Below are 14,371 nucleotides of genomic sequence, written 5' to 3' on the forward strand. Positions count from 1 at the left end.
CATAATAAATATACAGTATGTTTGTCAGATACATATGTGTTTTGGAATAGCTACAAGTGTCGCATGATTATCGTATATATTCGATATCAGAAAAATTAAAATTTATACAGAATATAGTTAAGTGTTTTATTTCTTTTTGTAGAGGAAAAGCAACTTCCACTTTTTCCAATGATGAAAAACGTCGGGCCCTTTGGGAAAAGACTATAGTAAATTTTTGGTTTTGGAAATCATGTCCTAACCATTTCGTAACGAATGTTATTGTTGAAAAAAATGAAAGTTATTAAACAGGTAAATAAATAGTTGGGTTATCTTCTTTTAATTGTGCAACGTTCCACGTAAAATATTTATTGTTATTTGTATCCATTATAACAGGGTAATTTTCAACCTTGTCAAATTTGGCCCCTTTATTTATTGATTTTAATAAGTGCGCCACTGGAAGATAAGACTCGGCCTTCCAGAACCGGAGTTGTTAATTTTAGAAAATTTCAGGGTCGTTGAATTTTATAAGTGAGATAGGATGAGGAATTAAATTTATTACACAATACTTTAATTAATATAATTAACAATTTTATTTATCACAACCAATTTTACCCCACCGGGTTTCACTTTACTTATAATTATTTCATTACTACGGAGTCCACCGGACTTTATCACATTAATTACTTAGTCCCCTGGACTTTATAAATTACAATATTTAGTTTGCCACTGGCCTGATCCCCTGGAGCTTAAATAAAATTTAGTCCCCCGGACTTTATACTAAACAAAATAGGCAACTTGCCAGATCCCCTGGATCTAATTATTTCAAAATTATTGATAAAAAATTCCCCTGGAATTATTTTCTATCACACACACACACACACACACACACACACACACACACACACACACACACACACACACACACACGCACACACACGCACACACACACGCACACACACGCACACACACACACACACACACACACACACACACACACACACACACACACACACACACACACACACACACACGCGCACACGCTTGAACCTCATAGTTGATGCAGTATTGAAAGGTATTCCTACTTTCTCTAATCTTTGCGATGACGTCAGAAGTATTGTGACGTTTTTCAAACAGTCCGAAAACGCCTCTGACCAATTACGAGCTGAACAAGAAGAATCAGGAAAAAAAGAGGGTGAAGTGCTGACATTGATGCAAGTAGTCTGCACTCAATTGAACTCATGCTTAGGCATGCTGGAACGTTTTTTTTAAGCTGTCTGCACTTGTAGCTAAAATATTAGCCACAAAAAGTCAATGTAATAATCATACTCCTGATATGGTTGCATATTCGCAGCTTCATCTACTAAAAGACCTTATTACACTTCTCCGTCCTTCCAAAGAAGCTACTGATAAGTGGGGAGAAGTATGTAACTTCTAGTTTAGCGATTCCCATCTGGAGTTTATTGCGTCAAGTAACCAGTCAACTCTATCAACCGATCTAGGGGAAACTGTAAGAAAAGCATTACTGAAGAAAACTGATGAAAAACTCGTGCCCTTTGGAAAAAACACCTTTCTCTCAGCTGCAATAATATTGGATCCTCGGTTTAAGCGTCAGAATTTTAAGCCTCCAATAGCTGTCTCAAATTCAATAACAAAAATCAGCAATGACATTAGATCAGGACACCGGGGAAGAGGCCAGCGTTCCCAAGACCCACGACCAGTTCAAGCAACACCAGAAACTGGTAAGATATCAATTTGATGTAGGCATGAGAAATTGATTAATCTCAGAATGATCAAAGCAGAAATACCAAGCTCTGGTTCTGTCCCTAATGAGCTGAAGCAATATTCGGACCAACCACATCTGGACAGGAAATCAGACCCAATAGAGTTTTGGGTAAATTGCCGACATTTCACCCCGGTTTTATCTGAAATCGCTTTAAAATATTTGATATGTCCAGCATCCTCAGTATCATCCGAAAGGCTTGCTTGGGCTGTAAATTTGGCTGTGCCCGTCAACAAAAGTAGATGAACCGGGGAGCATATTAAAGAAAGAGTACTGCTAATGTCTATCTCTGATGAATACTGGTTCGATTAGGATTTCAATAAGATACTTTGGCTTAAATTGTTGACTTTTCAACTATTTCAAACCAAGAATAATGATAATCAGTACTTAAATACGTATTTAATAGTACATAAATCTATCAACAATATATTTGATAATAATGAAAATTGCCAAATATGTATTTTAATTTTCAAATATATATATATATATATATATATATATATATATATATATATATATATATATATATATATATATATATATATATCAGGTTGTGTCAAAAAAATCGACTAAGGTTTTTTTTTCGAATGGCCGTGGAATTCTGTCAGAGGATATCAATATAAAGTTTCTGTTAAAATATGAGCTCTTAATATTGATATTTAGAGGTCGCAAATCATAATTTTCTACTTTCCATTTAAATAACATGGGAAAAAAAAATTTTAAGCTTGGAATTTTATGCCTCGGAAATGGCTCATTCTACAGATAAGCGGAGGATAAATTTTTGTAGAGAATCGAACGCTCTACAAAAAAGTCTCTAATCATTTTTTGATAAATCTGTCTGTAAAAAAGTTATTGGAGCTTGAAATCGAATTTATAGTAAATTTCGAGTTCTTTTTAAATTTTCGGTGAAACTATCAGATTTATCACGGAATGTCATAAAATCTTTTTTGAAGAAAATTTGATTCCCGACAAATTATCTCGAATAAAGTTTTCTCAAATTTCTCATAAATTTTTAGTTATTTCCATTTTAATGTTGAGCTCTTAAAATCGATCAGAACACTATTTTTTTTTTTCAGAGCTTAATATTGAAATTGAAATAACTAGAAAGTTATGCGGAATTTTCAAAGAGTTTATTGAAAATAATTTGTACAGAATAAAATTCTCTACAATAATGATTTGATGGCATTTTGTGATAAGTCTGATAGTTTCACTCAAAAAGTAATAAGATCTCGACATTCACTATAAATTTGACTTCAAGCTCCAATAACTTTTTAACAGACAAATTTATCAAAAAATGATAAGAGACTTTTTTTGTACAGCGTTTCATTCCCTAAAGGATTATATCCTTAGCTCATCTGTACAATCAGCCATTGCCAAGGTATAAAATTCTAAGCTTAAAATGTTTTTTTTCCCATGTTATTTAAATGGAAAATAGAAAATTATGATTCGCGACCTCTAAATATCAATATTAAGAGCTCATATTTCAACAGAAACTTTATATTGATATTGTCTGACAGAATTCCACGGCCATTCGAAAAAAAACCTTAGTCGATTTTTTTGAAACAACTTAATATACATAAGTATTAATAATATATAATATAAATCTACCAAAAATGTATTTTAATAATAATTAAAATTGCCAAATATGTATGTATTTTTATAATAACTAAAATTGTCATATATGTATTGTGATAATAATGAAAATTGCCAATTCTGTATTTTTATAGTAATTGAAATTGTTATATATGTATTTTTATGATAATCAAATTTCCCAAGTATGTAATTTAATAATGATTAAAATTGCTAAATATGTATTTTTATAATAATTGAAATGGTCATATATGTATTGTGATAATACTTAAAATTGTCAAATACATATTTGAAAAATAAGAAAAACGATTATATATGTGTTATTCTTTTTTATGTTCGAATATTCCAACAATTTTGCCAGTAATCGCGCCTTGAGGTAAAAATATCGATATATCGAAATATCGATATTTTTTACTCTGCCGATAACGATATTGTTTAAAAATATCGATACGATATATATCGATATATTTTTTTCATTTGCCCATCCCTAAGTGTGAGAATTTCCGGGTGTCAGTAGACCAGTGATGCCATCACGAAGGCACTTCCGTTTTAGGTCGGCTAGTAAGTCATAATGACTTAAGAAGTCTACACCTATGATCGGTTTAGTGACGTCAACAATGATAAAATTCCACGAGAAATCACGGCGAAGTCCAAGGTTTTATGTAAGCGATTTCAAACCATAGGGTTGAATTATCGAGCGGTGTGCGGCATACAATTGGTAACCTATAGGTGTACTGATTGATTTCAGCTAGCTACGTGGAAAGACGGACAAATCGGAGCCGGAATCGACAAGATATTCCGTTCCTGTAGTTCGGTCTCGTATAAGCAGGCGGCAAGAAATCTATTGAGAATCATTAGCCACCTCTACTGATTCTCGTTTAAGTTTCCCTGCCCTTTACAACCGGGAGTGCATGATCGGGCATTTTTACCATGCTTGAAGTGATACCAGCAATAGTCAAATTTTTCAACCTTCCGAGGACGATGGTATCGGTGTGCTCTGGATCGTGTGTTTGGAAGTTGCTCTTGAGTAAGCATTTCGCTATACTCGGCAGCCAATAGTGCAAGTTGCTTACGCAAAGCAGCGATTTCCTCTGCAGCGGATGCGTACATTTTGAAATATAGAAAATAAAAATAAAATTTCAAATAATAATAATATCACCTGCACTTAAAATTATTTAATTTTCTTATCACTCTCAGTTTCAGAATCTGACCTCACCCATCAACAATGTCTTTAATTCGGTACTGTGCTACCGATAGATTATCGATGACGCACGGCTCAGGAATGTGCAGCCGGTGTATCGGCTTAATCCTCGATGGTATTTCCGGTAACGGAAAGAAAATTATACGCATCACTTCACAAAAAATTGATTACAATTTTTTATCACAGCTCCCGAAAACTTTTATCACTATTCGATTCGCACTGAAGGTCCCTCGAATCAACACTGATGCGGCATAACGTCCATAAGATGCCCAGAAATACACCAGGGGTGATAAAAAATGAAAAAACTGCACAATAATAGAAAAATTTACTACACGAATTAAATCACAAATGAATTCACAGAAAAATAACTGCGAATGAAAATCACGGTCTCGCTGGTTAATCGGCAACGTGACAAAATATTTACGGCAAACGACACGAGAACTCGCGAGATTTTTACAAACTGTGTAACGCATGGGTTCGACGCTTTCTTTGAAAAAAGATCACGTTAGGGTCACCAATTTAGTGGTTAAGGGCAAAATTTAATTATATTAAAATAAATTATTTAAACCAACTAATAATGATTAATAAATGTTTTATTTATCCGACGTAATTAACACATTAAAAGAAAAGTATTATAACGTTCTCTACTATTTTACGCGTCCCACGGCGGAGTGTGGTTGGCGCTCAGTAGCCGTTATGGCTCTCCGTTGATTGAAAAACTGAAAAAAATAAAATAAAACCAAAATAAATGTCCCACCTGGAGATATCCTGAATCTCCCTGGACTAGCTGCTCTGCTCAGGCTGGGTTAGACAACCTAGTTGGGCGCCAGTTCGTGTGCCCCACGAACAAAATTAACTCGAAATACCACAAAAACGAAATAACAGAAAAATAAAAATGAAAATAAAATGAATAACAGGATAGCGATCTCAGATTTTAGGAATTAGGATAGCAAGAAAAGATAGCAGTAATAAAATAACAATATTAAATACCACCGGGTTGATGACCATTTGTTTTCAATTATTAGTTAATGAATAAATCATCAGTCAAATATATATCGCATACTCACATAAATAATATCGAAAATAATAGTAAATCACTTACAAGAAAATTAATAATAGTAGTATGCGCATATAAAATTATAATTCCAATAATAATAATATTGCATAAACAATAAATGTATTGTAAAACATATAGCTATTAATAATTAATAGTCTCACTCACACGTGAACATAAACAAATGTAAATTAGGAAATATTAAATAAAATAATCTCATATAAGAATTTGAAGTATTTCCAGTACAAATTCCCAATAATTTCCAATGGTGAATTTTACGGTATTCACGAAATAATATTATCCTATACTCAAATAATACAGATAAAGAGCACTCTTGGATACAATAATTATGAGTGATATGTATACCTTTGTATCACTCTCACGTGATAAGTAAAATAATAAACTAATAATACGCACCAAAACTTAATTATAAAAATAATAACTCAAATTAATAATAAATGATAATGAAAAAAAACCAAACATTTATCACACTCAATATTTGGTAAAGTAGTGCGGAATATTTTCACGGATTGTATTCGTAGTTACTGAGTATAATATTTACGCATTCCATCATATGCTTATGACAAATTATTAATATTCAGAATTCACTATCTCTCTTACACTTATGCTATATACAAATGATCACCAACTCGGGAACCAAATTACACGCCAACGTATTAGCCAAAAAGTACTTACAGTTTACGTATTATTCAACTCCCTTGGTTGCACGCTAATACGGTAAATGTATTTTCCTTTACGCGATTTATCAAATGCTCAACTAATGCCAATGGGTGTATATTATCTACACAAAATACCAAATGGCGACAAATTTATAATTATTTTAATGTAAAAGAGCACACACGCTACTCTTACAGAGTCTTTCCCACGTCTGACCATGGCAGCACGTGAATCTCACGCCGGCACCTAGACCGGCGCCATTTTGTCGTATATCTCACTTTGACTAATGGAGATATACAACTGTCGCATGTTATTTCTTTAGAGTACCACCAACATAATACATAACTTTGGCCGTGTAATTTGCCCAGTTCCCGACGCTAAATGACCAGTTGCCCTTTCATAATTAATTATTAATATGATTTTAAGATAAATCAATCAATGATTTATTTACTAAACTAGGAGATTTATTTATAATAAATAAATTTACTGATGCTAACTGCTGCGTTGACGCGCTAGTGCCAACCAATTCAAAATAATCATGAGCACATAAATGAAATGCGCAGCTATTTCTCCCAGCGCTACAAAAATCCAAATATATACTCTAATTAATCAGTGAGATCTCCTGCTTCAAATACAATTTATACCTAAGAAATCAATAACGTATTATTAACACAATAATTAAATAAAATCTTACATGTAAACAAACAATAATTATAATACAATGTCGGATGAGACGTGTGAGCAGCGTGTGCTGCCCTCTGTTGCTCACCGACCTGATGCGAGACTGCCGCGATATTAAAATATCGTAACAGTATACAAAATGAAAATGCTTGAATGCGTGTTTGCAGCTCAGAGGTGTATCTCGTAATTGTGTAATGTCTCTACAAATGAGGTAGAGACGGAATATGGAAAAATCGATCTTCGCCGTAGATTGCCGAAATTGATCGATCGTAATTACTGTAGCAACGCTACATATATAAACAGAAACAAATGCGTATCAGCATTAATACAGATTTTATTACAAAAAACATAATAAAAATATTATTATTAATTGTTTTCATATAATATTAATTTTCATAAAGATTGTTAATAGCGAATTTAATCTCATGTTATTGTGAGACAAATTATTAGGTGTACAAAAAAGTTCTACCCGTTTTTCAAAGATGGAGTTATTTAACAGCTATTTATAGGTTAGCTATGAATACGTATATGTACATGCACAGCTGTTTGTACTCTTTAAATTCATTAAACTTTTAATATATTAATCTTCGATATATATATTTTTTTATTAAGTTAAAAATGGAAGTAAGTAATGAGCATATCCGCCATTGTCTTTTATATGAATTTCATCAAGGAAAAAGTGCTGCTGAAGCTCAAAGAATAATCTGTGCAACTTATGGTGACAGTGTTATTGATGACAGTACTTGTCGAAGATGGTTTCGGAAATTCACAAACGGAGATTTTAATTTAAATGATAAACCACGCTCTGGAAGACCTTCAACAATCAGTGACGAGAAATTGGAAGAATTACTGAATCAAGATTCTGCACAAACACAACAAGAACTTGCGAAAAAGTTAAACGTTACTCAACAAGCTATTTCTGAAAGATTACATGCTTTAGGTAAGATTCAAAAAGAAGGAAAATGGGTACCTCATGAATTAACTCCAGAACAACGAGAGAGACGAGTTGACACCTGCCTGTCGTTGCTTTCACGACATAAAAAAAAAAGTTTTTTGTGGAAACTTGTAACAGGGGACGAAAAGTGGGTTTACTATGAGAATCCTAAACGTCGAAAACATTGGGTAGACCCAGGACAACCAACGACATCAACACCAAAACGTAATGTTTTTGGGAAAAAAATATTGCTTTGTATTTGGTGGGATGAGTGGGGCGTGCTATATTATGAGTTACTCAAACCAGGAGAAACCGTTACTGGAGAACGCTACAGTTGTCAATTAAAAAAATTAGCAGATGAAATCAACAGTAAAAGACGATTTGCGGGACAAAAACCTCGACCAGTGATACTGCAGCATGATAACGCCAGGCCTCATAGAAGTTCAATCGTCCACCACACTATAAATGATTTACAGTGGGAAGTTTTACCGCACCCGGCGTATTCACCAGACCTTGCACCGTGTGATTTTCACCTATTCCGTTCATTGCAAAATTACTTGGCTGACAAACACTTACAAAATGAAAACGAAATGCAAAAAACAATAGATGATTTCATTTCGACAAAAGATCAAGCCTTTTATCGCCGTGGGATCCATCAGTTGCCTGAGCGTTGGCAAAGGGTAGTAGATGCTGATGGTGGTTATTTTGATTAAAATTTGTATTTTATTTAAAATTTTTAAATATATTTTTTTTTGACAAAAAACGGGTAGAACTTTTTTGTACACCTAATAATAATTTTTCAGCACCTGATTAAAATTGTAAGTATGAATTTCTTTATAAATATTTTTGTAAATAACTTCTTATTATTTATATAAATTGATGGTTGATTTTTTAAATAAATTTCAGCTTAAAGATTTAACATGAAATTTATTTGTTTTAAATGATATATTAATAGTATACTTTGTTCATTAAATATTTTGTTGTTATTTATGAGTCAAAATTCAAGTTATTAAACAATACTATACCAAACTTGTCTACCCATAACAACTAATTTATTTATTTTACTATATGCTTTTTATTTGGCTCCGAGTTTAATTCTGAAATTAAATAGAAATAATTTTAAATAATCCTTCAATTTATTAAATAATTTGAAGGAATATTTGAAACTAAAATGACTGATAGAATTTGATTTTTGCCTTTAATAAATTTGACGATTGGTTACGATTCTTTTATATTTTTTTATTCAGAATGATTAAATTATTGAGATGTATTTCGTAGTATTTTGGAACGAGTGTTCTGGCATCGTTCATAGATCCTGGCTAGATAGAGAGTCTAAAACCTTTAAATGGCCGAAGACAAAAAACCCAATTTTGCAAATAATTAAAGCTGAAAATCCAAAAGACAATTGGTTAACTTACGAATACACTCGAATTTTTGGGCCATACGGTAAAGTGATTACAAATACTTAGTAACTGAGCAAAAACGATAATTATAGTTACGCTACATATTTGTATATCTTAATTTAAAATTATAAATATGCAAATGTATTGAGTAACGAACTCACTGTTTTTATTAAACAACTCTATTTTTTACGTCATGCTACCAATAATATAATCTTTTCACTCGTTTAACCTATATTTTCCAATAGAAACGTATGATGAAGCTCGAGAGTTTGAATTAGATAGTTTAAATTTATCGACTAACGACGAGGATGGATTTCTTTCAATAGCCCTATCGTAAATATTATTAATAACAGCGATGACGAAACATCATCGAGTTCACCTGAGCATACTTTACTTAGACGTACTACTTCTCATAAAACTAGCAACTCTGATCAGCTTGATAGCATTGTAGAAAATATCACTCAATTTTATGATTCGATCGACAATTTAAATAATATTGGTATGTTTGTATTAAAAATTTTTTTTTTTTTAATTCACTAAGTTTGTATTACCAGATTAAATTTTCGGTTAACGTAGTAGTCTGGTAACTTGGGTTTAAAAAATCGGAAAATTTTTTTTTTACTTAATTTGAAAGTACAATGTCTTGAGAATATACTGTGAAAATTTCAGATAGAAATTCGAAATATTTCGGAAGTTATAACGAGTTTCCTAGAGCACCTCGGAGTCTAACCTTTAAGGTCGACCGGCAGCTGCAACCGCTTGGACCCTTCTATTGTTTGCGCGCATTTTTTATACCTGGGTTGACCCTGTTATTCTATTGTCTATATATATATATACTAGCAGCCACCCGCCCGCTTCGCTGGGCACACTATTAATTTTAATCTTTATTTCTTATATTAAATACAAAATGTATATTTTCTTATCGATAAATGAAGTGAATTTTTAAAATTTTTAGTCAGGAAAAATAGTACCAGTCAATGCATTTGTCATTCACAGATTTCCGCATCACCCATGAGGTACTGTGTATTGGAATGCGTCCCCGTTATTTAACGTTGCGGGATCCCCAGGAGGCATACACAACAAAAAAAAAATTAAGTTTTAACTTTTTACAAAAATTTATTTCTCATAATGAACAAAAATATAACAATCACTCAATACTTATCAATGAATAAAATTAACAGTTTTATACAGTTACAAACTTAAAATTTCCTTGTAAACAATGTTTTTCGTCTTTTTTTCTGGTTGAAGAATAATCAAGTTGTCCGGTGAACTGACCCTTGAGCATGCCACGTAAAACTGACCATGATAAAAACAATCATGTCTCAAATCTACACCAGCTAATTTTAACCTCTGCCCCTGCGCTTTATTGATAGTCATAGCATAGCAAACCCTAACAGGAAATTGTAGACGTTTGAAGTTGAAATGGTAGTCAGATGGAACCAAAGGAATTCTTGGAATAAATACGACTTCTCCTTCATGTTTACCTGTTAAAATTGTAGCTTCAATAATATTTTTATGTAAATTTTTCACTTGTAGTCTGGTACCGTTACATAGTTTTGGAGGATTCAAATTGCGCAGTAACATTATTGGTGCTCCAATTTTAAGATTGAGAATATGAGATGGTATTCCGGATGGGTTGAGTGTATGTGAGAACTCGACAGAATAATGGACAGCATCATCAACTTCTACGACTGTATCAATAGATTTATACTTCATTTGATTAGTTGATAGCTTTTCTATAAGATAGTTGTTAATGCTATTCGCTGAATCATTCGTTGGAGTCAGAATAGCTCTTTCTTTTAGCCATAAAGAGCAATTAACTCCAATTTTATTGATATCTGGGTATATTTTATCAGTTAATGTAGTTAAATCATCAACAATACCACCTAGGTTATCCGGAATACTTATTCGTCCGTCAACTTCTGAAATTTGTCCATTCCCTATATCAATGAGTAACTTTGAAAATTCTTCTGCTCTCAAATCATGTTGTATATGAACGCGCATATTAATTTTCAAAGACAGTACGTTAACATGAGGCCATCAAACTGAAGATTTGAGACAGGCTTTGACTTCATCTGCACGTGTACCTCGTGGTACAACAGGTCAAGTTTGTCTGAAGTCACCAGCTAAAACAACAGTTATTCCACCCATTATTCGGTCACTATTTCTTATATCCTTAAGAGTTCTGTTGAGAGCTTCAATAGCATTTTTGTGAGCCATAGTGCATTCATCCCATACTATCAGTTTTGCTTCTCTGATAACGTGAGCCATATAACTCTGCTTAGAAATATTGCATAGAATATTATCAGAATGATTCATTTCAAGAGGTAATTTAAATGTCGAGTGAGCTGTTTTGCCTCCGTCAATTAAAGTAGCCGCAATTCCTGAAGAAGCAACAACAATACCAATACTTTTTTCACTTCTAATTTTCGCAAGCAACAAATTAATCAAGAATGTTTTTCCCGTTCCACCAGGAGCATCAAGGAAGAACAATCGTCCAGAATCAGAAACGACACTATTCAATATAGATTCATATGCTCCTTTCTGTTCTTTATTCAGTATCGGAACACTTTTTATCACTTCTTCGGTTAACTTATCAGTGTCGTAAGCTAATTCATTTAAATATTGTTGATTAATAATACCAGATTCTTGTTCTCGAGATGGTGAAGTGAGACCAAATTGTAAAAGAGTCTTACCTGACATAGCAATGACCATATCTTCAAGATTAATCAAACATTGATTGTAAACAATATCAACATCTAACTCAGAGTTTTCGCGATTCCTACTCATTCGTCTTTTAATATCGTCCGTGAAATTATCTCGATATTTATCCCATAATTTAATCGGATCTCCAACTTGGCAAAAAACTAACATAACAGCAAACAATTCACGTATTTTGTAAGATGAATCAGAAATTGAGACTTCTGCTAAAGTTTGATCCCAATGAGCATCGTCTTCGAGCAATCCCATTACTCTGCAAGCTTCTTGAAATGTAGGATAGATTACATCTTTTATAGTTCTTAAAGCCGTAAATGACTCTGGACCGCGAACTTCATGCAAAAGAAGACGGAGGTAATAACATTCAGTATTGGTAGGATGGACAGTATACACTCTGCCTAAAACATGATCTTTTTTTATACCTAAATAACCTGGCACAATTTTTCCTTGTTTTCTTCTGTGAAACTGGTGTTTTCTCCAGACATAATAAGCTGGAACTTCACAATATAATAATTTTTTCGCAAAATTGTCCACTTTACAGAGTTAAAAAAAAGCCATAAGTGTTGTTTTGGAATTGTTGATCTGATTGAGTATATTATTTTCATTAAAAAAAACTCGTTGACCATTTTCTAAATGTACAGCAAGATGCATAACTGGAGGGAATCTCTCGTGGATAGGAAAACTCAGTATTCGCCAAACTGCCTCAGAAGTGCTAATGTATCGTCCTGCTTCATACTTTGTCACTTCATCAAGATCTGCAACAGTGAATGGTGCTTGATCAGATCCCTTATTTATATACTTACAAATATATTTAATTGATTTCACTGAGTTGCAAACTTCAACATTTATATGAGTTTTGAATGTACGACACAGGACAGGTTTATACGGTACCACCCATCGATTGTCTATATTAATTCCATTTATTATTGTTGTTACTCCACCATCTTCAGGAGATCGCCGACGATATTTAGGATATCCATCTTCTCCTGTTTGGGTTTCCTTTATAAAATGTTTTGGATATTTTTTCGTGCATGAACCATCCACCATACAGGGAGAATTTCTATTAAAAGAACCACATGGACCGTGAATCATATTTGTTTTTATTATTTCATATAGTTCTTGATCTTGATCTTGATTAGGCAGTTCAGCACTAATTACCTTATCAATAGATTCTGGTCTCAGCTTTTCTTCTAACACAGTATACATATGACACTTCGTTTTGTCAAAAATGCAACCTTTTGTCAGAAGATTCATCATATGCTTAATTTTCACGTGAAAAATTCTTACTATTAAGTCATGTCTATCGTGAGATTTTTGGCCTTGAACTAAAAGCTCTTCAATTTCTTTCCATTTTGGATTGCAAGTGAACGTAATAAATGAGTCTGGACGTCCGAAATGACGTACATAAGTCAAATCATCTTGAGTTCGTTCATGCATGTATCGTGGCCCACCAGTAAAAGAAGATAGCAGCACAACCATTTTACCTATTTTTGTTATCTGACCGTCGGTTTTCGTTAAAGCGTCTTTAAGGTGAACGTATTCTTCACTTCGTAAGTTTGTTTGATGGTTACGAATCCAATTAAGTCGTTTAGTTTCAATTTTCGCATACATATCAACCAAAAATTGATTTAATAGAGTGCGAAATAAAAGTAAATGATTTTCTTCTCCATTACGCTCCATTATTCTATAACTGTAAAACTCAGAAGCTGACACGGTCTTATTTAGAGGACGCTTAGTTTTTTCATCACGCTTAGGAATATTAATGTGATAGCCATCTTCTCCACGACAGAACATCAGAGGATATTGTAAAGTATCATACGCGCGATGGATTTCACTGATTCGCTTTAACTTATCGTCTCTGCTGTTCAGGATGATATTTCTCTTTTCAGAATTTTGTCCAACGATGATAACTGCTACTTCTTTAGCCATTTAAGCATTGAAACGACCTCGATGTTCACCCGGAGGCTTTTTATCAGCATTAATTATAACCTGAAACTCTTTCTGATTCTTAGGAACTGATTCAATAGCAACCTTAAAATCTTTAATGTATTGATGGTGTTCACGAAGCAAATTTTGAAGTTGGTGAATTAACTCTGGCTTAATACCAGGACAGATCCCACAACGAATTTCTCTTTCACGATTGTCATCACCAACAAAGTATATTTGGAGAAATGATGGTTGTTGATTATTTTCTACCATAAGGCTTCCTATCCTATGGTAGACTTGTCCCTGCACTTTAAATGTTGGCATAAAACTACCCTCCTTTACCTCTTTTGATCCAAAAGACGTCATTTGAAAGCATTCATTATACTTTCGAAGAGAAGAAAGAAAATGTTCTGAGATTGGGTGCTGA

The 14,371-nt window shown here is 33.1% G+C and overlaps 3 protein-coding genes across 3 annotated transcripts; all 3 read right to left on the bottom strand.

Annotated features, from left to right (window-relative positions):
• Positions 1 to 10,491: 10,491 nt before the first annotated feature.
• On the bottom strand, positions 10,492 to 11,304 carry LOC128668010 (uncharacterized). Its single transcript, XM_053740158.1, has one exon. It carries the CDS (start codon positions 11,302 to 11,304, stop codon positions 10,492 to 10,494), a length of 813 nt encoding a protein of 270 aa, XP_053596133.1.
• A 99-nt stretch (positions 11,305 to 11,403) lies between these two features.
• LOC128668011 (ATP-dependent DNA helicase PIF2-like) lies at positions 11,404 to 12,270 on the bottom strand. Its single transcript, XM_053740159.1, has one exon. The coding sequence runs from the start codon at positions 12,268 to 12,270 to the stop codon at positions 11,404 to 11,406; it is 867 nt and encodes a 288-aa protein (XP_053596134.1).
• A 291-nt stretch (positions 12,271 to 12,561) lies between these two features.
• Positions 12,562 to 13,947, bottom strand: LOC128668012 (uncharacterized). Its single transcript, XM_053740160.1, has one exon. The coding sequence runs from the start codon at positions 13,945 to 13,947 to the stop codon at positions 12,562 to 12,564; it is 1,386 nt and encodes a 461-aa protein (XP_053596135.1).
• Positions 13,948 to 14,371: the final 424 nt, after the last annotated feature.

This window comes from Microplitis demolitor, chromosome 6, assembly GCF_026212275.2.
Source record: "Microplitis demolitor isolate Queensland-Clemson2020A chromosome 6, iyMicDemo2.1a, whole genome shotgun sequence".
NCBI lineage: Eukaryota > Metazoa > Arthropoda > Insecta > Hymenoptera > Braconidae > Microplitis > Microplitis demolitor.

What these genes read in the sequence shown, in the direction of transcription:
- LOC128668010 (XM_053740158.1), bottom strand. Translation starts at nt 11,304, where the DNA reads ATGCGCGTTCATATACAACATGATTTGAGAGCAGAAGAATTTTCAAAG.
- LOC128668011 (XM_053740159.1), bottom strand. Translation starts at nt 12,270, where the DNA reads ATGGGATTGCTCGAAGACGATGCTCATTGGGATCAAACTTTAGCAGAA.
- LOC128668012 (XM_053740160.1), bottom strand. Translation starts at nt 13,947, where the DNA reads ATGGCTAAAGAAGTAGCAGTTATCATCGTTGGACAAAATTCTGAAAAG.